The sequence below is a fragment of the Mobula birostris genome, chromosome 18 (assembly GCF_030028105.1).
Source record: "Mobula birostris isolate sMobBir1 chromosome 18, sMobBir1.hap1, whole genome shotgun sequence".
NCBI classification, from domain to species: domain Eukaryota; kingdom Metazoa; phylum Chordata; class Chondrichthyes; order Myliobatiformes; family Myliobatidae; genus Mobula; species Mobula birostris.
Genome location: NC_092387.1, coordinates 67979342 through 68005675, shown reverse-complemented (window position 1 = coordinate 68005675; position 26334 = coordinate 67979342). Strand labels below are relative to the sequence as shown.

Below are 26334 nucleotides of genomic sequence, written 5' to 3'. Positions count from 1 at the left end.
CTCTCAGAACAGGTCACTTGTTCAACAGCTATGGGGAGTTTTTGTTTGTCTAGCAACTTTATTTCTTTGTTCAATCTTTGATGAACACAGTGCACCATACCCACCCTTGGCAACAGCTGAAGTCAATGAGCTAATAGCAACATTTAGGAGACACAGAAAGAGCCAGTTGACTTCCCTCGGAAACAAAGCACACACTAAGGGACAGCCATTAAACACAAACGTTTCTGCAGATGCTGGAAATCCAGAGCAACACACACAAAATGCTGGAGGAACTCAGCAGGTCAGGAAGCATCTATGGAGAGGAATAAACAGTTAACACTTGAAATGAAGGACCAATTATCAAAGATCAACTTTATTCACTATATACCTTTACATGTATTAGAAATTTGCTGTGGTGTTGCATGCGACATGCAACAAAAACAACATTCAACAATTATAAAGAATAAAGAATTATAGAAACATAGAAACATAGAAACGTAGAAACATAGAAAACATAGGGAACCTACAGCACGGTACAGGCCCTTCAGCCCACAAAGCTGTGCTGAACATGTTCTTAGCTTATAACTACCTCGGCTTACTCGTAGCCCTCTATTTTTCTAAGCTCCGTGTAGTATACAAAACTAAAGTTAGAAGTGTGGATATGGAATAAAATACCATAAATATCAACATGTATTTACAATGTAAACAGCATTATAAAAACTCTTTCACGCTCTCTCCCATTTTCTCTTCCTCTCAAACTACTCTCTCCATCATTCTGTCCCATCATTCCTCACTTTCTCCCTTCTAGTATTCCGCCTTTTTCCCTCCCACTTTCTCTATTTCTCTGCCTCCGTCCATCTATGCCTCTCTCCATTTCTACCCTTCCTTCCCCCCTTCACCCCTCTCTCCCCTCTCCTTTCCTCTTCCTTTCTCTCCCTCTCTCTCTCTACCCCATCTCCCCACCTCTCACCTCTCTCTCTTCCCCACCTCTCTGTGTCTCTCTCTGCCTCTCTCTCTCTCTCTTTCCATATCTCTTCTTCCTGTTGATTTTCAACATGGATACATTTAGATGTATTTATGCAATGTCACAGGGAGCGGTAATGGATTTCTTTAGGAATTGATGCATTTGGTTTAGTGTTACACAGACACTGAAACATTTCAACAGTCTGCACAGCTAAAGAATGTAACTGGACACCTTAGCAACACTTGGTGTGAACCAGCTTTCCCAAGTAAACACTTCATATCCAAGACCTTCTATTCTGCTGAATAAACTTGTTAAGTATATAGATTTGCTGTTGAGCACTAAAATACACAGTGCCAATTTGTATCTCGATTTACTTATCTTAACAAAAGCTACACAACAATGGAACTGAGTGTGTTGAGGTGCTGGGCAGCTAAAACCCCTAAACATAGGCTTAATGTCACAAACACAAGAGATTCTGCAGATGCTGGAAATGCAGAATAAAACACACAAAATGCTGGACAAACTCAGCAGGTCAGGCAGCACCTATGAAAATGACTAAACAGTGGATGTGTCAGGCAGAGGCCCTTCAGCAGGATGTCGTATATTAGGTATCAGTCATTTGAGCTTCCATACTTTTTAGTTTTCTTTCTAAACAAGCAGCCTCTGTAAAGCAACTGGAGGTGTACAAGGTAATTAAACTAAAGGCTGTTTACTATCAGAGCTGAACATGCTGATCGTCAGCAGAGCCAATAGGCTGTGCTGCCTAGCAACCAAGTTAAACAAGGTGCAGAAGGGAAACTCGGCTGTAAACAGGAGCTGAACAAATGTCAGGCAGCATTTTCACTTCTCTGCCTCCTTCTCCACAGACTGGGAGCCTTAATCTATCCGGGGGTGACCGTCCTCTCAGCTCCTGATATCTGGGCTCCACACCCATTTCTTGCTCAAGACATAAAGCTGTTATTGAAGGAGAGCGGGAGAAGGAGAGAGGGATGGGAGGAGCTTGGTCAATAGGAAGCAGCTCTTGGCAGAGAGGATCAGAGTGCTGAGAAAGACATTGCCAATCTACAAAACCAGTGGTAAGTACACACAGCCTCCTGCTCAACACAGTTGGGTGAATGAGGCAGCAGGCTTTCTGAATCTCTTACTTTTCTTTCTAACTTGCGTAATGTAGTTTGAACAAGCTTAATCAATTAATCCCTGATGGATTCCAATGTTAGCAGTGTGGATATTAATTGCCAGTGCTGACTTGAAACCTCATTTTTCTGACAATGATCTTAAGTTAATGTGAAAATACGTGACATGTTTCTCACCTGGATTAAAATCTAATAAATGCTTTCTAATTTTCCATACTAATCCATCTTGTTGACATAATGGTTTAGTCTTATGTTACAGAGTTGCCTCATCAGCACCCCCTCTCAGACTGCCGGTACGTAACTGATCGAAACAATGCTGTGCTAGGGAAGGGTACAGTGGTGCCGGAGACCCTGTTGGTCGGTAATGGCAGTGAAGTAAAATTAAATATTTGTGGCTGGATGAATGGCTGACACCAGGAAAAATCCTCTAATTTCTCTGAATATCCCTACAGAGTCTTCGTATTCTCCTGAGTAGGTGAAAGGATTTTGGCAAAACAACCTCTTTGATCCAAATTGTCCTTGCCAACTGAGGTGCCCATTCTAATCTAGTCGTACATGCCTGCACTTGGCCCATATCCCTTGAAACTTTCCCTATCCAAGTACCTATTCAAATGTATTTGAAATGCTGTTATTGAACCTGCTCCATCTACTTCCCCTGGCAGCTTTTTGCATATACATATCACCCTCTCCTTTAAAAAGTTCCCTGCCTCAGGACCCTTCTAAATCCTTCCCCGATGCCCTCTGATTTTATATTACTTTTCCCTGGGAAGAATGCTGTGTGCAATCATTCACCCCACTTATGCCCCTCGTGATTTTTAAATAACTTCATTGCAAGTCAGCGTATTAAACAGCCCAACACCCTCGCAGCACTATAGAGCTCTAAATCTCTGGAGTAGGATTTGAATTTGCAACCTTGCAGATGTAGCATTGTGCTAAGGCTGATACTAACATGGGACAGACTGAGCCTGAGGAGGTGAAAGAGCTTAGGTCTGACAACTTAATTGTGAAACAACATATCTACAACCTCCCAGCACTATACCATCAGTCTGGATTTAGTACTCAAAATCTGCCTTACTGTAGCAACATCAAGAGGGCATGACTGAAATGGTGGGAATCATTGATGATTTGCTCTCTTTGACCACAAAGAGAATGCACTGGGCAAAGATTCACCAGACCGGTGCTATGTTTGCCATATGAGGAGACATTGTGTAGAATGGGCCTATATTCTTTAGAGTTCAGAAGAACGAGAGGAGATTTCTTCACTGGAATTTATTAAGCTCTTAGAGTGCTTGACAGATTGAGGCAGGATGGATGCTTTCATTGGCTGAATTGTCCAGAACTGGGATCAAAATTTCAGAGTGAAGGAGGTTGTATTAGGACTGAAATGTTCTGCTGAACATGGTGGGCATGCCATGCGGTGACATTTTCAGGTTGTTACCCCAGCACATCCTTAAGTTGAGTCACAGAGCCATAAAGCACTACAGCCTATCTAGTCCATGCCTAGTGACATCACATGGACCACAGATTGTGTTGGCTGATAACACAAATGACACATTTCACTGTATGTTTTCATGTACAAATGATAAATAAATGCATCTGAATCAGAAGTGAACACTTTTTTCCATTTAAGAGTGTGATGTATATTTGGAACTCTCTATATTGTGCTGAGTCCATTGAGAATTGAACTGATTCTCAAATATCCAAAAAACTATCAAAAGATATGGGGATAGTTTAAGAAAATGGAACTGTGGTAGAAAACCATACATGATCCTCTGGAAGGAGTGGCCTACCTGGAGTCTGATTTTAAACACAGTGGTGTAGACCCCCATATAACGATAAAGAACGATTGGAATGAATCCCCAAATCACTGGAGTGGGACAACTATGGGTTCTAAGATTTTTAGGATATTATAAAGATCAGCTTTATTTGTCACATGTACATTGAAATAGTGAAGCTTACAGTAAAATGTGTCATTTATGTCATGCTCACAGTGCCAAAATAGCATACCCATAATTTATTGACCCTAACCTGAACAGGAAAGGTATGGCTACATTAGTGGGATTGTATTACAGACCACCCAATAGTCAACGAGACTTGGAAGAGCAAATCTGCAGAGAGATAGCAGGCAACTGCAGGAAACATAAAGTTGTGGTGGTAGGGGATTTTAATTTTCCATACATTGATTGGGACTCCCATACTGTTAGGGGTCTAGATGGTTTAGAGTTTGTAAAATGTGTTCAGGAAAGCTTTCTAAATCAATATATAGAGGGACCAACTAGAGGGGATACAATATTGGATCTCCTGTTAGGAAACGAGTTAGGGCAAGTGACGGAAGTCTGTGTAGGGGAGCACTTTGGTTCCAGTGATCATAACACCATTAGTTTCAATTTGATCATGGACAAGGATAGATCTGGTCCTAGGGTTGAGGTTCTGAACTGGAAGAAGGCCAAATTTGAAGAAATGAGAAAGGATCTAAAAAGCGTGGATTGGGACAGGTTGTTCTCTGGCAAAGATGTGATTGGTAGGTGGGAAGCCTTCAAATGGGAAATTTTGAGAGTGCAGAGTTTGTATGTTCCTGTCAGGATTAAAGGCAAATTGAATAGGAATAAGGAACCTTGGTTCTCAAGGGATATTGCAACTCTGATAAAGAAAAAGAGGGAGTTGTATGAAATGTATAGGAAACAGGGAGTAAATCAGGTGCTTGAGGAGTATAAGAAGTGCAAGAAAATACTTAAGAAAGTAATCAGGAGGGCTAAAAGAAGACATGAGGTTGCCTTGGCAGTCAAAGTGAAGGATAATCCAAAGAGCTTTTACAAGTATATTAAGAGCAAAAGGATTGTAAGGGATAAAATTGGTCCTCTTGAAGATCAGAGTGGTCGGCTATGTGCAGAACCAAAGGAAATGGGGGAGATCCTAAATAGGTTTTTTGCATCTGTATTTACTAAAGAAACTGGCATGAAGTCTATGAAATTGAGGGAATCAAGTAGTGAGATCATGGAAACTGTACAGTTTGAAAAGGAGGAGGTGCTTGCTGTCTTGAGGAAAATTAAAGTGGATAAATCCCCGGGACCTGACAGAGTGTTCCCTCGGACCTTGAAGGAGACTAGTGTTGAAATTGCGGGGGCCCTGGCAGAAATATTTAAAATGTCGGTGTCTACAGGTGAGGTGCCGGAGGATTGGAGAGTGGCTCATGTTGTTCCATTGTTTAAAAAAGGATCGAAAAGTAATCCGGGAAATTATAGGCCGGTGAGTTTAATGTCGGTAGTAGGTAAGTTATTGGAGGGAATACTAAGAGACAGAGTCTACAAGCATTTGGATAGACAGGGACTTATTAGGGAGAGTCAACATGGCTTTTTGCGTGGTAGGTCATGTTTGACCAATCTATTGGAGTTTTTCGAGGAGGTTACCAGGAAAGTGGATGAAGGGAAGGCAGTGGATATTGTCTACATGGACTTCAGTAAGACCTTTGACAAGGTCCTGCATGGGAGGTTAGTTAGGAAAATTCAGTCGCTAGATATACATGGAGCGGTGGTAAATTGGATTAGACATTGGCTCAATGGAAGAAGCCAAAGAGTAGTGGTAGAGAATTGCTTCTCTGAGTGGAGGCCTGTGACTAGTGGTGTGCCACAGGGATCAGTGCTGGGTCCATTGTTATTTGTCATCTATATCAATGATCTGGATGATAATGTGGTAAATTGGATCAGCAAATTTGCTGATGATACAAAGATTGGAGGTGTAGTAGACAGTGAGGAAGGTTTTCAGAGCCTGCAGAGGGACTTGGACCAGCTGGAAAAATGGGCTGAAAAATACAGTCAAGTGTGAGGCATTGCACGTTGGAAGAACAAACCAAGGTAGAACATACAGGGTTAATGGTAAGGCACTGAGGAGTGCAGTGGAACAGAGGGATCTGGGAATACAGAAACAAAATTCCCTAAAAGTGGCATCACAGGTAGATAGGGTCGTAAAGAGAGCTTTTGGTACATTGGCCTTTATTAATCAAAGTATTGAGTATAAGAGCTGAAATGTTATGATGAGGTTGTATAAGGCATTGGTGAGGCCGTATCTGGAGTATTGTGTTCAGTTTTGGTCACCAAATTACAGGAAGGATATAAATAAGGTTGAAAGAGTGCAGAGAAGGTTTACAAGGATGTTGCTGGGACTTGAGAAACTCAGTTACAGAGAAAGGTTGAATAGGTTAGGACTTTATTCCCTGGAGCGTAGAAGAATGAGGGGTGATTTGATAGAGGTATATAAAATTATGATGGGTATAGATAGAGTGAATGCAAGCAGGCTTTTTCCACTGAGGCAAGGGGAGAAAAAAACCAGAGGACATGGTTTAAGGGTGAGGGGGGAAAGGTTTAAAGGGAACATTAGTGGGGGCTTCTTCACACAGAGAGTGGTGGGAGTATGGAATGAGCTGCCAGATGAGGTGGTAAATGCAGGTTCTTTTTTAACATTTAAGAATAAATTGGACAGATACATGGATGGGAGGTGTATGGAGGGATATGGTCCGTGTACAGGTCAGTGGGACTAGGCAGATAATGGTTCGGCATAGCCAAGAAGGGCCAAAAGGCCTGTTTCTGTGCTGTAGTTCTATGGTTCTATGTTTGGACTGTAGGAGGAAACCAGAGCACGGGAGAACATACAAATTCCTTACCGACAACGACAGAACTTGAACCTTAATTTTCCTGATTGGGCAGGGCATTAAGGGATCTGAGGAGAAGGCAGTAGATTGGAGCTGAGAGGATAATTGGATCAGCCATGATGAAATGGCAGAGCAGACTCGATGGGCCAAATGGCCTAATTTGGCTCCCATATCTTATGGTCTTATGGTCTTTCTGATTACTGCTACGCCACCGTGCCGACCTATATGATCTGTAGACCAGGTGGCCTTCTCCTAATCGGACTTGTATTTTAAATGGAGTTGTGAAGATGCACATATCAAGATAAAGAATGATTGGAATGAATCATTGCCCTCCACACCAAGAGCTACCGTCCTCCTTTTCCGGCCTAAGTTGATTCCCCAAATCACTGGAGTGGGACAACTATGGGTTAGTATCCCGGGGATTTGGGGATTTAATTTAGGCTGACACATCAGTGTGGAACTGAGGGAGTGCAGCACTATCAGACCAGTAGACCACAGGACATAGGAGCAGGATTCAGCCCATTGAGTCTGCTCCACCATTCCATCATGGCTGATCCTGGATCCCATTCCACCCCATACACCTTCCCGCCATATCCTTTGATGCCCTGACTGATCAGGAAACCATCAACTTCTGCCTCAATTATACCCATGGACTTGGCCTCCACCGCAGTCCGTGGAAGAGCATTCCACAGATTCACTATTCTCTGGCTAAAAGAATTCCTCTTTACCTCTGTTCAAAAAGGTCGCCCCTCAATCTTGAGGCTGTGCCCTCTAGTTCTGGAAAGCCTCCACCATAGGAAACATCCCTTCCACATCCACCCTATCTAGTCCCTTCAAGATACAGTAGGTTTCAGTGCGATCTGCATGCATTCTTCTAAGTTACAGTGAGTACAGGCCCAAAGCTGCCAAACACGCCTCATACGTTAACCCCTTCATTCCCGGAAGCAGCCTTGTGAACTTCCTTTGGACTTTCTCCAATGACAACACATCCTTTCTGAGATACGGGGCTCAAAACAGTTATGGCCTGACTAACACATACAAAATGCTGGAGGAACTCAGCAGGCTAGGCAGCATCTATGGAAAAAAGTACAGTCACTTTTTAGGTCAAAACCCTTCTGCAGTTGCACAGATTCTGCAGATTTTCTCTTGTTTGCGGCCTGACTAGTGTCTTATAAAGGCTCAGCATTATCTCCTTGCTTTTATATTCTATTCCCCTTGAAATAAATGCAAACATTGCATTTGCCACCTTTACTGCAGACTCAACCTGTAAATTAACCTTCTGGGAGTCTTGCACAGGGACTCCTATGTCCCTCTGCACCTCTGATGTTTGAACCTTCTCCCAATTTAAATAATAGTTCACACTATTGTTCCTTTTACCAAAATACATTATCGTACATTTCCCAACACTGTATTCCATCTGTCACTTTTCTGCCCATTCTTCCAATTTGCCTAGGTCCTGCTGCAATCAGACTGCTTCCTCAGCATTACCTACCTTCGTATCATCTGCAAACTTTGCCACAAAGCCATTAATTCCATTATCCAAATCATTGACAAACAATGTGAAAAGTAGTGGTCCCAATACTGACCCCTTAGGAACACCACTAGTCACTGGCAGCCAATCAGAAACGGCCCCCTTTATTCCCACTCGCTGCCTCCTGCCTGTCAGCCATTACTCTATCCATGCCAGTATCTTTCCTGTAATGCCATAGGATTGTATCCTATTAAGGCCACCTTTCAGGTGAGAGGTTACTGTGAAGACCCATTTTTCCCATTGGGTGGGTGTGGTGAGAGAAGTGTGCAACTCAGTTATTCTTGCTGTTAGAATATCTCATAGGTGTTGGATGTTTGCTGTTTGGTTTCCATCAACTACATTTCCATGTTACGTCTAAATGTAGATCCCAAGAGATGAATGGCTCCAAATAAATGCAGCCTCTTCCTGTAGATACAAGCTTCCTATGTAAAGACATGACAAAGAGAAGTAGAAGTAGGTCATTCATTTCCTCCATTATTTGTTAAATCATGGCAGATCTTGTTCCTCTGCTCCACTAACTATGACTAGGCAAAATGTACACTCAGTGTCCACTTTATTAGATACACCACTACACCTGCTTGTTTATGCAAATATCTAATCAGCCAATTATATGGCAGCAACTTAATGTATTAAAACCTGCAGACATGGCCAAGAGGTTCAGTTGTTTTTCAGACCAAACATCAGAATGGGGAAGAAATGTGATCTAAGAGACTTTGACCATGGAATGATTGTTGGTGCCAGATGGGGTGGTTTGAGTATCTCAGGCTACATCCACACTAGACCGGATAAATCCATAACTGAAGCTTTTTCTCTTCGTTTTGACCCTCCGTCCACACTGAAACGGCGTTTTCCTCCCCTGAAAACAGAGCTTTTCTAAAACGCTCTCCAGAGTGTTTAAATCTGAAAACGCCAGTTGGGCGGTGTGGTGTGTACGGGGCAACTGGAGCTTTTTTAAAATGCTGTCATGACGTGCTGGAACAGATGGTGGTAGCAGCGCCGCATTTCATTGTTTTCTTGAACGCATATAACGTTCTTTATAGCGGTCAAGGATATCGTTGTAGTTGGTTTGGCACGACGCCCAGTCCACGTTCTCCACTGCTTTGCTGACTTTGTAGTCGTTTGTAACTCGCAGAAGCGGCTCGACTTCATCATCTGTCCAAATGAAGAAGTCTGGTCTGCTTTTTCCAGTGGAGGTTTTCTTTGTATTCCTCGAAGACACTGTTGAAAACTTTCTTTCTCTTGTTGTAGGTACAGTACTCTAGTTTTTGACCCATGGAAATAGTACAACGCCGCCGCGGAAATGGAAATAGTATACCGTTTCCTCTTCACTTGTCCTGCGCATGCCCAATAGGAGGAGATTCGCCCAAATACCCGTTTTAATGTGGACGGGGGTACTTTCAAAAATGCCTGGTGTGGACACCTGTCATTTTTACGCGAAACCGGCATTTTCAAAATTATCCGGTCTAGTGTGGACGTAGCCTCAGAAGCTGCTGATCTCCTGGGATTTTCACACAAGGCAACCTCTGGAGTTTACAGAGAATGGTGCAAGGTGCAAAAATAAATCCAGAAAGCAGAAGTTCTGTGAGTGAACATGCCTTGTTAATGAGAGAGTTCAGAGGAGAATGGCCAGACTGGTTCAAGCTGACAGGAAGACAACAGTAACTCAAATAACAATGCATTACAACAGTGGTGTGTAGGAGAGCATCTCTGAATGTGCAACTCTTCAAAAGTTGAGCTGGACGGGGTACAGCAGCAGAAGACCATGAACATACACTCAGTGGCCACTTTATTAGGTACAGGAGGTGCTTATAATTAACTCGTCCTGTAACTAGAAAAATATCACTGCTCCAGCTAAGGACAAGGCTTGCTGCTGCTACGATGCATCACTGGTTAGCTTTGTCATGACGTATGTCACCATGTCAGGCCATTACCTTTCAATCATTAAATCTGATAGCTGCTTCAAACTCACACAGCTCAGGAAATCCAGGTACGTCAGTGCTACTGAAAAGCACCGTGGAGTTTCGTGACAAATACAAATGGAAGAATCAAACATCATTTACCATATGAATGATTCCAAACGTGTAAGGTAGTCATCACCTTCCAGTGCAGTGATAGGTTCAGTGTACACATGGACACAATCAGATCATTATGATGCCATTTGGAACAAGGATTGTTCTATGAGATGGAGGTGACTGGAACTCTTTGAGATATCAAATCTATTTATTTTCCCTGCAACTATGGAACCAATGGTACATTGATACTCTCCTACCTTCCTATGGCCTGTGGCCTGTGTTAACTACCTCACATAAGGTTAGGTAAACACATCATTAGTAATATTTATGATGTCATGTGGTAAAGTGTCGATTACCATTACTGAATGATAGCCATTGCTAAGATCTAAAGTGTATCAACTCTCTTCAGTCAGGATACAACTTTCACAGACTGGTTCTCCCCGACTCAGTAGGACATTTGGAGCCTAAGCTCTGCATCATGAGCTGAACTAGGATCCTCTATTGTTTTTGCTCTTCTTGGGATTGAATGTAACTTACTGTCACTCTAGTTTTCGGGTTCTGACGTGTCTGACGAGGCAAACATGGGAACCACAAATACTGCCACAGATGGAGCTATCTGTACTGTTAGTTCAGAGTTTAAATGCAAAGTAAATTTATTTATTATCAAAGTATGTATGCAGTATGTTAACGTACACTACTCATTTTCTTGCAGGCAATTACAGAGGATAAATAAGAAATACAATAGAATTTACGAAAAATTTTACATAACCAAAGACTGACATACAGCCAATGTGCAAAAGAAGACAAACTGTGTAAATAAAAAAATACTGAAAACAAGTATTCTTAGAACAAAAATAACACTGAGGACAAGAGTTTATAAAGAAACATAGAAACATTGAAAACCTACAGCACAATACAGGGCCTTCGGCCCACAATGCTGTGCCGAACATGTACTTACTTTAGAAATTACCTCGGGTTTCCCATAGCCCTCTATTTTTCTGAGCTCCATATACCCGTCCAGGAGTCTTTTAAAGGACCCTATTGTATCTGCCTCCACCACTGTCACCGGTAGTCCATTCCACGCACTCACCAGTGTCTGTGTAAAAAACTTACCCCTGACATCTCCTCTGTACCCACTTCCAAGCACCTTAAAACCGTGCACTCTCGTGTTGCTATTTCAATCTGATAGCAGCTTCAAGTCTTTGAAAGAGAGTCTAAAGGTTGCAGGTGCCCAGGACCTACCCTTTGCAATTTCCTGCTAAATTTCTCTGCCTCTCCCACTCGTTCTCCTCCTTTTAGACACACTCACCTACTTTCTGAGTAAGCTTTATTCACCTGCTCTAGTTATGTGACACCAACCCTCCTGTGAAGCACCTTGGAAAGATTATTATGCTTAATCCACTGAGCAGTGGATGAAATACTAAGCCAGAGTTTCATCGGACCTAGTGACGGACACTATAAAGCCCACTGGACTTCTTCACAGAAGTGCAGAGAGAGTTATCTCAAGTGCCCTCCATCTAAATATCCGGAAGAAAAAAATGATTTGTGGAGCTGACTTTGAGCAAGCTGGTTCTCACATTCCTCTCATTACAGCCACGTCTCCCTTCAAAATATCTGAGTGGCTTCAAGATTCAAGATTTTTTAATGTCTTTTCCCGTACACGAGCGTAAAGGAGAATGAAATAATTGTTACTCCAGATCTGATGCAGCACAAGAAAGAACCACAATAAGATAAAGAACTCAATAATAATAATAATATTGACTGTAAGTCCATAAAGTGATGCTGGGCACAGGAGTATCTGTACTGTGACTGACAGGAAGTGAGAAGGTATTGGTGGTTTAGGGTGTGGAGGGATGGGTTAGTGGGTGGAGGTGTTGATCAGCCTTACTACTTGGAGAAAGGAACTGTTTTTGAGTCTGGTGATCCTGGTATGAATGCAACATAGCCTCACACAACACAGGAGATTCTACAAAACAACAAATTTCACAACATGTGCCAGCGATATTAAACGGAATTCTGATTCTGAACATGAGTTGTAAAGTCCTTGAAAGTGAGTGCATAGGTTGTGGAATCAGTTCAGTGTCGGGTTGGCTCAAACAACCTATTGGGGTTATCTGGAGAGAAATTTGCTTCGAATTTCCTGATCAGTTCTCTGCGGCGAAAGGGGCTTGAGGACCAAGTACTATCAGAGCTGTTCACCAACTCTCATGGTGACTGGAAGGAACAATGCCATTGTTGTGGGATACATATGCAAACTGTACAGCATTTCTGCCATGGACCCAACTGTGACCGATTTACAAATCTGTTCATACTTTAGCTTGAAGCTGAGGGTCTGTCGTGGATCTCCACGCTTTAAACACATCATTCATAGTAAACTCAAAACCCAAATCAAACCTGAACCAACCAGGAAAATGCATGGTTTCCTTTGCTATCCACCAGCTCACCAGAACACAGAATAAAATGCCAAGTTTAACTCAAAGAAACACACACAAAATGCTGGAGGAGCTCAGCAGGCACGGCAGAATCTATAGAGAGAAATAAACAGTCCATGTTTCATGCCGAGACCACTCAGGGGGTTTCTGATGAACTGGTTTCTAAATGCTTGGGAAATTTGCTGTAGAACAATTTTGTTGTGCGAGTGACAGCTGTGGCCATGGCTCTGAATGGGACAAACAACAGTACAGCACAAGAACAGGCGATTCAGCCAGAATGTCTGTAATGACCATGGTGCCAAACTAATCCCATCTGCCTACATAAATAGTCAATATCTATCTATTCCCTGCCTATTTGTGTTTCTATCTTAATGCCTCAGATGTCACAGTCACTTCTGCTTTATCACCTCCCCCAACAGTATATGTCCAGGCACCCTCCACATCATGTAGAAAACTTGCCCCATAAATCTCCTTTAAACATTTCTCCTCTTGTGACATCAATTTGACACTTCCACCCTTGGGAAAAGATTTTGACTATCTACCTTGTCTATGCCTCTTATAATTACATAAACTTTTATCAGATCTCCCCTCAGTCTCCAACACTCCAGACAAAACATTCTAAACTTATCCAACCTTTCCTGTGGGCCATTGCACAAGATGAGAAAAAGCTGTAGAAAGTTGTAAACTCAGTCAGCTCCGTCTTGTGCACGAGCCTCCCCACCATTGAGGACATCGTCAAAAAGCAATGCCTCAAAAAGGCAGCATCTGTCATTAACGACCCACATCACCCAGGATGTCCCCTCTTCTCGTAAGACCATAAGACACAGGAGGAGAATTAGGCTATTCAGCCCATTGAGTCTGCTCCGCCATTCCATCATGGCTAATTCCCGATCCCACTCAACCCCATACACCTGTCTTCTCGCCATTGCCTTTGATGCCCTGAACAATTATCAATTTTCACTTCAAATATACCCACAGTCTAGACCTCCACAGCTGTCTGTGGCAGAGCATTCCACATATTCGCTACTCTCTAGCTAAAAAAATTCCTCCTTACCTCCGTTCTAAAGAGTTGCCCCCACCATTTTGAGGCTGTGCCCTCTAGTTCTGGACATCCCCACCAGAGGAAACATCCTCTCCACATCCACCTTACCTAGCCCTTTCAACATTCTAGGTTTCAATGAAATCCCCCCACATTCTTCTAAATTCCAGTAAGTACAGGCTCAAAGCTGCCAAACACTCCTCATATGTTAACCCCTTAATTCTCAGGATCATCAGACTCTCCAATGATAACATATTCTTTTGGAGATAAGGGGCCCAAAACTGTTGACAATACTCCAAGTGCAGCCTGACTAGTGTTTTATAAAACCTTAGCATTATCTCCTCATCTCCTTGTTTTTATATTCTATTCCCCTTGAAATAAATGGCAACATTGCATTTGCCTTCTTTACCACAGACTCAACCTGTAAATTAACCTTCTGGGAATCTTGCACAAGGACTCCTAAGTCTTTCTGCATCTCTGATGTTTGAATTTTTCTCCTCATTTCGATAATAATCTGCACTTTTATTCCTTTTACCAAAATGTAATACATACATTATAATACATTTCCAAACATCTGCCAATTTTTTGCCCATTCTTTCAATTTGTAAAAGTCCTGCTGCAATCGCATTGCTTCCTCAGCACTATCTACCACTCCACCTATCTCTGTAACATCTGCAAACTTTGCTACAAAGCCATCAATTCCATTATCTAAGACACTGACAAACAATGTGAAAAGTAGCAATCCCAATACTGACCCCTGAGGAACACCACTAGTCACTGGCAGCCAACCAAAAAGGCCCCTTTATTCCCACTCGCTGCCTCCTCCCTGTCAACCATTCCTCTCTCCATGCCAGTATCTTTCCTGTAATGCCACGAGATTTTATCTTGTTAAGCAGCCTCATGTGTGGCACATTATCAAATACCTTCTGAAAACCTTAGAAAATGACACCCACTGCTTCTCCTTTGTCCACCCTGCTAGTTACTTCCTCGAAGAACTCTAACAGATTTGTCAAGCAAGATTTCCCTTTACATGAACCATGTTGACTTTGACTTATTACTCTAATCAGGGAGAAGGTATAGGACTCTGAGGACACACTCTCACCATCTTAGGAACAGCTTCTTCCCCACCATCATCAGATTTCTGAACGGTCATTGAACCCATGTGCACTACCTCACTATTTTTGATTTAATTTATTTCATTTTTTACCTTTATTTCCTAATGTAATTTACAGTATATTTTATTTATTGCACTGTACTGCTGCCAAAAGACAACTAATTTCACAACGTATTCAATGATAATAAACCGGATTCAGATTCTTATAGTTAATTCTCTCTAATCCAAGCAACAAGCTCTTCTGCATTCTCTCTAAACTCTCCAAACCTTTCCTATGGTGAGGTCACCACAAGTATGCACGTTACTCCAAATGTGGCCTGACCAAAGTTTGATACCGCTACAACATGACTTGAAAATGTTTTGGTAAATTGGTTTATTAGTGTCACGTGTACAGGGGTAGAGTGAAAATCTTTGTTTAGCATGTCATCCATACAGATCACTTCATCACATCAGGGCACTAAGTCAGTACAATGGAATAAAGTGTCGCAGGTACAGAGAAAGTGCAGACAGGCAGACGATAATAAACACAAGAAATTCTGCTGATGCTGGAAATCCAGAGCAACACACACAAAATACTACAGAAACTCAGCAGGTCAGGCAGCATCAATGGAAAGGAATAAACAGTCAACGTTGCAGGCCAAGACCCTTCTTCAGGACTGGAAAGGAAGGGAGAAAATGCCAGAATAAAAAAAAGTGGAGGGAAGGAAAAGAGGATAGCTAGATAGTTAGTAGATATGTGAAGACAATAAGGTGCATGACCATGACGAGCTAGAATGTGAAGTCACGAGTCCATCTTATTGTACAAGGGTGATATTCTCATAGCAGCAGAACAAAAGCTATCTTCAATGTCCCAACTGATGAAGACGATAATGCAGACCAATTTCTTGATCACCCTGTCCATTGTGCTGCTAGATTATGGACTTGCACCCCAAGATCCCTCTGTACATCAATACTGATCAGGGTCCTGCCATTTACTGTACAATTTCCTCTTATATCTGACTAACGTCACACACTTGCCCAGATTCAACTCCATCTGCCATTTCTCTATCAATATTTCCAACTGATCTATAACCTGCTGTTGTCACCAATTCCACATCTCAAATTAAAAATACATTCTACGAGCACTCCCCTTGTGCCTGAGGCTGTGTAGCTAAAATTTTCCAGTTAATTGAAACTTATGCTGTCCAAAACTGATGTCAGGTCAAAAATCCTCGCTGCATCATGAAATGAAGAGGAGGCTTGACCCAAATGCAGAGCAGTGGAGACGATTTAGCCGTGGGCAATCACTTTCATAATAAACTGCAAAATAACAAGACACGACAAACCACAAAATAAAAAAAACAGATACTTAACACAAAAAGGTAAAAGGGTAGGAACAACTGAAGGCTGGGACTGGGTGAACAAAAGACTGTGGAAGATATCTGGGTTTAAATAGGCTGCAGGTGCTGAGTTGGAAATGAGTGGCAAGTGACAAGAAGCCCATAGATACAAATGTTGATACTGTATATACTTCCAACCTGCTTATTAGTTCATTATTCCACATTTGTTCACGTCCCCCTTGAAAAACATCAGGACATCATAAATATACTAGTACACGCTGGAGTCACACAGCAGAGCAGCTGTGGAGACACTCTGCGCAATGCTGCTCTCCTTACACTTTCAGTATTTATTTTAGCTTTCCAGCACCTGCAGTATCTATGTTTCTTCTTTTATTTACTTATAGTTTTTACTTAGAGATACAGCACTGTAATAGGCCCTTTCAGCCCAATGAGACTGCACAACCCAATTACACCCAATTAACCTTCTAACCCATGCATGCTTGGAATGTGGGAGGAAACCGGAACCACCCGGAGAACAGGGCTAATGGAAGGATTCCTAGCAGTGTGGAGGAACAGAGGGATCTTGGATTCACGTCCATAGATCCCTCAAAGTTGTCACTCAAATTGATAGGGTTGATAAGAAAGCATATGGTATGTTGGCCTTCATTAGTCAAGGGATTGAGTTAAAGAGGTACTGTTACAGTTCTATAAAATCCTGGTTAGGCTACACTGGAATGTTGCATTCATTTCTGATCCCTTCATCACAGGAAGGATGTGGAAGCTTTAGAAAGGGTGCAGAGGAGATTTATCAGGATGCCACCTGGATCGGACAGCATGCCCTCTGAGAATAGGCTGAATGATCTAGGGCTTTTCTCTTTGGACTGAAGAAGGATGAGAGATCAGAATCAGGTTTAATATCATCGGCATATGTCATGAAATTTGTTAACTTTGTAGCAGCAGTACATGCAAAATGTGATAACTATAAAAAAACTGAATTACAGTAAATATATATATATACAGTATAATAGTTAAATAAAAATAGTACAAAAACAGAAATAATAAAATAGTGAGGTAGTGTTTATGGGTTCAATGTCCATTCAGAAATCAGATGGCAGAGGGGAAGAAGTTGTTCCTGAATTGTTGAGTGTGTGCCTCAGGCTTCGTCCCTCCTTCCTGACAGTAACACTGAGAAGAGGACATGCCCTGCATGGTGGGGATCCTTAATAATGGACTCTGCCTTTCTGAGGCACTGCTCTTTCAAGACGTCTTGGGTACTATGGAGGCTAGTCCCCATGATGGAGCTGACTAATTTTACCACTCTCTGCAGATTACTTCGATCCTGGGCAGTAGCCCCTCCCCCCATACCAGATGCCTTCCATGGTACAGCCGTAGAAGTTTTAAAGTGTTTTATGTGATAAACCAAATTTTCTCAAATTCCTAATGAAATATAGCCATACCTTCTTTATAGCTGAATTGATATGTTGGGACCACGTTAGATCCTGAGAGAACATAAAATTGCTCACTCTCTCCACTTCTGATCCCTCCATGAGGATTGGTTTGTGTTCCCTTGCCTTCCCCTTCTTGAAGTCCACAATCAGCTCTTTGACCTTTCTGACTTAAGTGCAAGATTGTTGCTGCGACACCACTGAATTAGCTGGTGTATCTCACTCCTGTAAACCCTCTCGTCACATAGAAAACATAGGAACATAGAAAACCTACAACACAATACAGGCCTTTGACCCACAATGCTGTGCTGAACATGTCCTTACCTTAAAAATGACTAGGGTTACCCATAGCCCTCTATTTTGCTAAGCTCCATGTACCTATCCAAAAGTCTCCTAAAAGACCCTATCGTATCCACCTCCAGCACCGTTGCCGGCAGCCCATTCCACACACTCACCACTCTCTGCATAAAAAACTTACCCCTGACATCTCCTCTGTACCTACTCCCAAGCACCTTAAACCTGTGCCCTCTTGTGGCAGCCATTTCAGCCCTGGGAGAAAGCCTCTGACTATCCACACGATCAATGCCTCTCATCATCTTATACACCTCTATCAGATCACCTCTCATCCTCCGTTGCTCCAAGGAAAAAAGGCCAAGTTCATTCAACCTGTTTTCATAAGGTGTGCTCCCCAATCCAGGCAACACCCTTGTAAATATCCTCTGCACCCCTTCTATAGTTTCCATATCCTTCCTGTAGTGAGGCGACCAGAAATGAGCACAGTACTCCAAGTGGGGTCTGACCAGGGTCCTATATAGCTGCAACATTATGTCTCAGCTCCTAAGTTCAATTCCATGACTGATGAAGGCCAATACACCGTACACCTTCTTAAAGACAGAGTCAACCTGCACATTTGCTTTGAGCGTCCTATGGACTCAGACCCCACGATCCCTCTGATCCTCCACACTGCCAAGAGTCTTAATATTAATACTATATTCTGCCATCATTTTTGACCTACCAAACTGAACCACTTTACACTTATCTGGGTTGAACTCCATCTGCCACTTCTCAGCCCAGTTTTGCATCCTATCAATGTCCCGCTGTAACCTCTGACAGCCCTCTACACTATCCACGACACCCCCAACCTTTGTGTCATCAGCAAATTTAATAACCCATCCCTCCACTTCCTCATCCAGGTCATTTATAAAAATCACAAAGAGTAAGGGTCCGAGAACAGATCCCTGAGGCACACCACTGGTCACTGACCTCCATGCAGAATATGACCCATCTACAACCACTCTTTGCCTTCTGTGGGCAAGCCAGTTCTGGATCCACAAAGCAATGTCCCCTTGGATCCCATGCCTCCTTGCTTTCTCAATAAGCCCTGCATGGGGTACCTTATCAAATGCCTTGCTGAAATCCATATACACTACATCTACTGCTCTACCTTCATCAATGTGTTTAGTCACATCCTCAAAATGTTCAATCGGGGTCGTAAGGTACAACCTGCCTTTGACAAAGCCATGCTGGCTATTCCTAATCATGTTGCGCCTCTCCAAAAGTTCATAAATCCTGCCTCTCAGGGTCTTCGCCATCAACTTACCAACCACTGAAGTAAGACTCACTGGTCTATAATTTCCTGGGCTATCTCTACTCCCTGTCTTGAATAAAAGAACAATATCCGCAACCCTCCAATCCTCCGGAACCTCTCCCATCCCCATTGATGATGCAAAGATCATCGCCAGAGGCTCAGCAATCTCCTCCCTCGCCTCCCCAGTAGCCTGGGGTACATCTCATCTGGTCCCGGCAGCTTATCCAATTTGATGCTTTCCAAAAGCTCCAGCACATCCTCTTTCTTAATATCTACTTGCTCAAGCTTTTCAGTCCGCTGAAAGTCATCCCTACAATCACCAAGATCCTTTTCCATAGTGAATACTGAAGTAAAGTATTTATTAAGTACCTCTGCTATGTCCTCCAGTTCCATACACACTTGATAGGTCCTATTCCTTCACGTCTCATCCTCTTGCTCTTCACATACTTGTAGAATGCCTTGGGGTTTTCCTTAATCCTGCCCACCAAGGCCTTCTCATGGCCCCTTCTGGCTCTCCTAATTTCCTTCTTAAGCTCCTTCCTGTTAGCGTTATAATCTTCTAGATCTCTAACGTTACGTATAATGGCAGATTCTATCAGCAAAAACTTGATACAGGGGTATAAGATGAAAAGAGGAATTGACAGAGTGGACAGCCAGCACCTTTCTCCATGGGTGGAACTGGCTAAGGTGCAGGGGCATAATTTTGAGGTGCTTAGAGCAAAGTGTAGGGGCAAGTTCTTTACACAGAGAGTGGTGAGTGCATAGAATGCACCACCGAGAGTGGTAATAGATGCAGATACATTAGGGACATTTAAGAGACTCTTAGATAAGCACATGGATGACAGAAAAATAGAGGGTTACGTGGGAGGAAAGGGTTATATTGATTTTAGAGCTGGTTAAAAGGTCAGCACAACATTGTGGGTTGACAGGCCTGTTCTATGAATGGTGGTTAAATGGAATGGGTTCTACACTCCGACAACTCTCAGAGTTGTATTCTACATTTATATTTTGATAATAAATGTACTTCCAATCTTTGAATTTCTTTGGTGCTGCTGAATTTGAAAGCAGGGGCTTGGTGGTCTGCACTGTGACTGATGATCATTCCTGGGGCTGAGGGTGGCTACCTCTGAGCTCAGTCAGAGCTGACTCGGCACTAAATGGTTGCTCTACACTCAGTGGTCACTTAATTAGATACATCCTAATACTGAGAGTACGTTCATGCTCTTCCTCTGCTGTAGCCCATCCACTTCAGGGTTCAAGATGTTGTGTGTTATAATGTATGATTATCTGAGTTACTGTCGCCTTCTTGCCAGCTTGAGGCCATTCTCCTCTGATCTCTCGCCTTTACAAGATGTTTTTGCTCACAGAACTGCCGCTCACTGGATGTGTTTTTTTTTTGTTTTTTGCACCATTCTCTGTAAACTCTAGAGACTGTTGTGTGTGAAAATCCCAGGAGATCAGCAGTTTCTAAAATACTCAAACCACGCTATCAGGCACCAACTATCATTCCACGGTCAAAGTCACTCAGATCACATTTCTTCCCCGTTGTGAAGTTTGGTCTGAGCAACAAATGAACCTCTTGACTATGTCTACGTGCTTTTATGCATTGAGTTGCTGCCTCATGATTGGCTGAATAGACATTTGAATTAACGAGGTGTACCTAATAAAGTGGCCACTGAGTGTCTGTCTTACATTCTAGCCATGAATAGACTTCACGACTAATTAGTAGTGAAAGGCACTATCTAAATCCAAGTATTTTTTCCTCAGTCTATGGCATAATCAAACAACAAAGAAACAACTTGGGTCCACGGTTCCATGATACTAAGAACAGGTCGTCTGCTCTGACACAGGGTGCCCTTCACAGGAGGCAACCATTCCAGCTGTGTGTCACTGCTGCTTCTTGAGACACATCTGCACATTAAAAACTGTAAGCATGTCTTCGAACAAATTTTATGGATGGATTAGGGGGACTTTATTACACCGCGTTTGTTCTTTTGTCTCTTCCTTCCAAGAGGGATAATTGAAATTAGCCGGATGGATTAGTTATTGTCTCAGAATCCCCTGCACATGGCTGAATATGATTAATGAGTAGCCAGCGTCCCTTAGGGCTTGTAAGGGAATTCATTTAATGGAAAGGTATGTATGTGAGAAACCCATATTGCTTCCCAAACAATCATTCATCACCACCTTAGCACAATTAAGTGATGTTGTACGAAGTCGGCTACAGAGCAGTCAGCTGTAACCTGCTCGAGCTCCCAGTGAAATTCAGCCCCATTTGTTTATGTTAAATCACATTCGAAGTGTTTGTCAGGACATTTATGCATGACAAGTGTTCCTCTATGTTTTAAAAAGTCAATCACCTTTCTTTGTAAATGAGAACAATCTTTCACTGGTGGGTACTGTAGGGCATTCCAATTAAGTTGATGGCCTTCAAACTGATCACAATCAGTGATGGGAGAGTTTATGGGAGAAACTACCCACGAGGATCAGCAATGTGGGCTTGGGTCTGATTATGAATAGGGTGAATTAATTTTGGCCCTGGAAGTCTAACTTCAAAGGGCTGGGGATGGGATTTACTGAGTCCAGACAGGTGGTAAGCATCATTGGAGAGAGACAGACGGTCGACATTTCGGATTGAGACACAGCTCTGGCTCTACCCCTTCCCCTCATCTCCTTATACTGGTGATCTCTAAGTCCAGATGAGGGGTCTCCACCTGAATCATCGCTTGCCCATTTCCTGAACCATTGAGTTCTTCCAGAATTTTCGTTGCCGTTCCTGATTTCAGCATCTGCAGAAGCTTGTGTCTCCCTGTGCAAAGTTGTTGACATTTAGTATCACTGAATCACCATTAAGATCAACCTTAAGTTGTTGTACATGTTACTACCCCAGTTGTAATTGTTCAGGAGACCTGGAATAGATGAGGTCACTCTCAGCTTGGAGGAGCAACACTTCATATTCTGCCTGGGCAGCCTCTAACCTGATAGCATGAATATCGATTTCTCTAACACCCAGTAGTTTTTCCCGCCCCCCTCCTTCTTCCATTCCCCTCTCTGGTTCCCCTCTTATATCTTCTCTTCTCCACAGCCTGGTGCTCCTCCACCTTTCCTTTTTCCCATGGTCCATTCTGCTCTCCGATCAGATTCCTTCTTCTTCAGAAGCTTCTCATTTCAGCTGCCCTTCTCAATAAACCTACCTTTCCCCTAACCTGGCTTCATCTATCATCTTCTAGTTTGTATTCCTTCCCCCTCCCACCACTTATTCTAGCATATGCCCCCTTCCTTTACAGTCTGGTGAAGGGTCTCAATCCAAAATATCGACTGTTTATTCCTTTGCACAGATGCTGCCTGACCTGCTGAGTTCTTCCAGTACCTTGTGCGTGTTGCTTTAGAAAAGATGGTTTTCCTGACTTTACATATGATATAATTATGAGGTGCATTTTGAATGAGAAGGAAAGGAAAGGATTAAAGAGAGATTAAAAGATTAGCTTTTATTTATCACATGCATATTAAAACATTAAAGCAGACTGAATTGCATTCTTTGTGTCAGTGACCCTCACAGTCCAAGGGTGTGCTGGAGGCAGCTCACAAGTGTCACCGCACTTCCAGTGCCAATGTAGCATGCTCACAACTTACTAACCCTAACCAGTAAGTCTTTGGAATGTGGGAGAAAATGGGAACATCCGGAGGAATCCCATACAATCATGGGAAAAATGTACAAACTCCTTACAAAAAGCGAGGGAAATTGAACCCTGATCAGTACTGTATAGTGCTGTGCTGACTGCTATGATACTGGGGGGCGGTGGGGGGGGTGCGGAGGGATTAATTGGGAAGCAGCTTGATGTCTCTCTGGAGCTTAACACGGGTAGGAAACTGCAGAAGCTGTGGGTACCAAAGGTCCTGAGCACGGAAACGACCACGTCACTCAGTACAGCTGGTTCTGTCTGTAGGAGTTAAGGATATTGGCTGATTATTTCTGTTGCTGTTGCTCTTTCTTCTAAAAAATGCAGGAAGATGCCAAAAAAGAAAGGTGCGCAGGGGAAACAAATTACCCTGAAGATGGCGAAAAAATCCATGAAGATCACCGTGGATGGAAAACGGCGCTTGGACCTCAGCAACATGGGCATTGCCACCTTCCCCAAGTGTATCCTGAAACTGACCGACATTGAAGAAATCGACCTCAGCAGAAACATGATCAAAAAAATTCCAGACTACATCAACAAATTTCCAAAGCTGCGGTACCTTGATTTTCACACAAATAAGATAGAGAGAATACCGGAAAATATCGGCCAGTTGGAATCACTTTACTACCTAGACCTGTCCAATAACAAGCTCACCACTGATGGCTTGCCTTTAGAGCTCACTCAGTTAAAAAATCTGCGAGTCCTGAACCTTGGGCTGAACTCAGTGGAAATGATTCCAACGACCATCGGCACGCTGAAGGAACTAAAGGAGTTAGGGTTGTTTGACAATCATATCACCTACATGCCAGAGAAAATCACCAAGCTGCCAAAACTGAAGAAGCTGAATGTGATGCGCAATCCCTTCACCACACCGCAGGTACCTGAAGTGCCGATAGACACTATTGATCGCATTGAGGATATTTACATGGCCAGGAAAAGCATGCTATGTCACCCCTGCCTTAAGAAGTTACAGCGAGAGAGGGACAAATGGAGCAAGCTGAAGCAGCTTACTGAGCTGGATGAGGAGCCTGACTTCAGTGGTCTCATTACACCCAACTCTGTCGCTAAACAAAATGAGGTCCTGTGGAGAGTTACTGAATAAGTCTGTGAGGTGAATAAATCTCTGCGACTAGGCTAAAAATGACACAGCAGCGAATAAAACCAATTATCTCAGAACCCGAGATTTCGATCCACTCAGTACTTCTTTTGAGCTTTGCGCTGTCCCCTAAGCAAAAAGGTGCGTCCTCGTTAAGTGACCCCGGCAGCCTTGAAAGACCTTGATGCGCTGGAAATTCTCCCAGCCAACATAGCTTCTTGGTCTTTGTGTGACCTGGTCCTCAAACACCATTGTGCTTGGCTCACAGGGTTTGACACTGACAACAATCTCACTGCTGGAGGCAACCATGGCAAGATGAAATATGTTTAAAGTGTTTCTGAGAGTATCTTCAAGGGGAAGTTAGGGGCCCAGTGTTTGCATCCTGTAGCGATATGTTTTCGCTGTTGTTGCTCTGAGGCATCTTGGTATCAAATCAATGAGGTTTCTGAACGGATGCTCACTACAGGGTCTCAGAATTCCCATGAAAACTATGTACATGCAGTCACTGAAGACAGTGAGAATTTCTGCGCACTGCGGGCAACCTGTGTAGTGACCAGTGCCTTGCTTGCTGTGGGCTCAGTTTGGCACTCACCCAATCAGAGCACAGGTTCCATGCTCAGCGAAATCTGTCAATTCAATAGCTCGCTCTGCATCCATCCATTCCAGCTTACATTCCTCACAGTCAACCCCACAAAGTGGCCTTCTCTGATGACACTGAGCAACATGTGAGGATGCTTTTGTCTATCTCGTCATGCACAATGCATCCTCAGCAATGGAAACACACCCTTAATAGATAAGACACTAACCACAGGCATCTATCTTGGGACTGATGAGCTTGTGTAATAGTAATGGGATTTATGACAGCAGTAATTAATTAACTTAGTATTTCTCTTTTACATAGATCTATTATAGTAAGCTGTCTGATTATGAGTTTTAGTTCTATGTATAAATGGTTGCATAATTCTGATTATAAGTATTAATGTTCAGTGAAAGACATTTGCTCCAAATTAGAAGTTTGCTTAGGTGCTGTCAGTAAAGGTCACTAACAACTCTAATTTTATCATTATGGAATTGTAAAGTAACACATACAAAATGCTGGAGGAACTCAGGAGGTTAGGCAGCCTCTGTGGAAAGGAATACACTCTAAGTTTCAGGCCGAGTCCCTTCATCAGAATACTCGTCCCAAAATGTTAACTCTTTATTCCTCTCCATAGATGCTGCCTGATCTGCTGAGTTCCTTTAGTATTTTGTGTGTGTTGCTCTGGATTTCCAGCATCTGCAGAATCTCTTGTGTATTTACCGTAAGATTGCAAAGGTGTCTTCCAAGACTCTGAGATTTTTTATTTAATAATGTTATTTATTAAGAATATTTCTGAAAAGTGCCTTAACACATCACAAGCAAACATTCATCAATGTTCATGTTGCTACAGGTTGTTGGGAGGAAAACTTTTTTACATTCCATGCCGTTCATATTCCAAGTGTTTCATTTCAGTGACTAATCGTTTGAAGTCAACAGATTGATTGCAACAAATGGAATTATCTGAAAAGATGACTGCAGTTTATAAAAAATAATGTTTAAATTATTAAACTGCATTAAGCAATAGCTGTACAAAAAAATCATAAACAATGTAAAGGTTGAGCTCATAGAGAATGGACCACAAGCTTGTCACTTTAATTTTTGAGTTTAAATGAGGAAGCGCCCTGTGAGGTATACCAAGGAGTTCCAAAGCTAGTTAGTTAAATCGTCGAAGATTGTGAATATTATTCTTTGAAACATTCACTACTTTGGAAATATGAAGAAATAAACTGTATAAATGTGAAGTTGTGAATATTTGCTTTAGTTTTATTTCTAAATGTTTTCAGGATTGAAATTTCAGAAGCTCAGAGGTTGGATTCTGACTGCTTGAGGAGAGACCGCGGAAGAGAGTCTGAAATCAGGCTTACTTTGAACTCTACACTGGCCCATCATAGGCATCACAGGTCAGGATGTATATGACTCCCTGGACATTCAGTAGTACATCTACGTGCCTGTTAAGCATTCCCAGGAAAGTGAAATGGCTCTGTCATGAGACAACTATTGGGTTTTGAAGGAAAGGAATTCAAAGTTCCCTCTCATTTCAGGAGAATCTTTGATGTAAAAGGGTTGCCTTTAAGACTTCTGACCAAGTGCCGACTGAGGTTTCTGCCTTGTAATAAGGCAAGGGTGCAGCTTAAGGACTTTGATACCCATACAGCAAATTATTGAGTGGATCATAAACTAAAGTACATTCAAGATCACAACACAATCAATGATGCTAAGATAGAAGGGATATTAAAAACTGGTACCCAGACTGAGGGTTTGAATCTATTTGGATGGT

The 26334-nt window shown here is 42.5% G+C and overlaps 2 protein-coding genes across 7 annotated transcripts in view; one reads left to right on the top strand and one right to left on the bottom strand.

Annotated features, from left to right (window-relative positions):
* Positions 1-26334, bottom strand: part of wdfy4 (WDFY family member 4) — a 358785-nt gene that overhangs the window by 64480 nt on the left and 267971 nt on the right. The window lies entirely within an intron of this gene.
* On the top strand, positions 1760-26334 carry lrrc18a (leucine rich repeat containing 18a). Of its 2 annotated transcripts, XM_072282886.1 has the most exons (3): positions 1760-2019; positions 20969-21128; positions 23209-26334. In XM_072282886.1, the coding sequence occupies exon 3, from the start codon at positions 23213-23215 to the stop codon at positions 23981-23983; it is 771 nt and encodes a 256-aa protein (XP_072138987.1). In that variant the 5' UTR covers positions 1760-2019; positions 20969-21128; positions 23209-23212; the 3' UTR covers positions 23984-26334. The 2 variants fall into 2 exon arrangements, with proteins under 2 accessions (XP_072138987.1, XP_072138988.1); XM_072282887.1 differs by lacking the exon at positions 20969-21128.

Excerpts from the sequence above, each read along its gene's own strand:
- lrrc18a (XM_072282887.1), top strand. The coding sequence starts at position 23,213 with ATGCCAAAAAAGAAAGGTGCGCAGGGGAAACAAATTACCCTGAAGATG.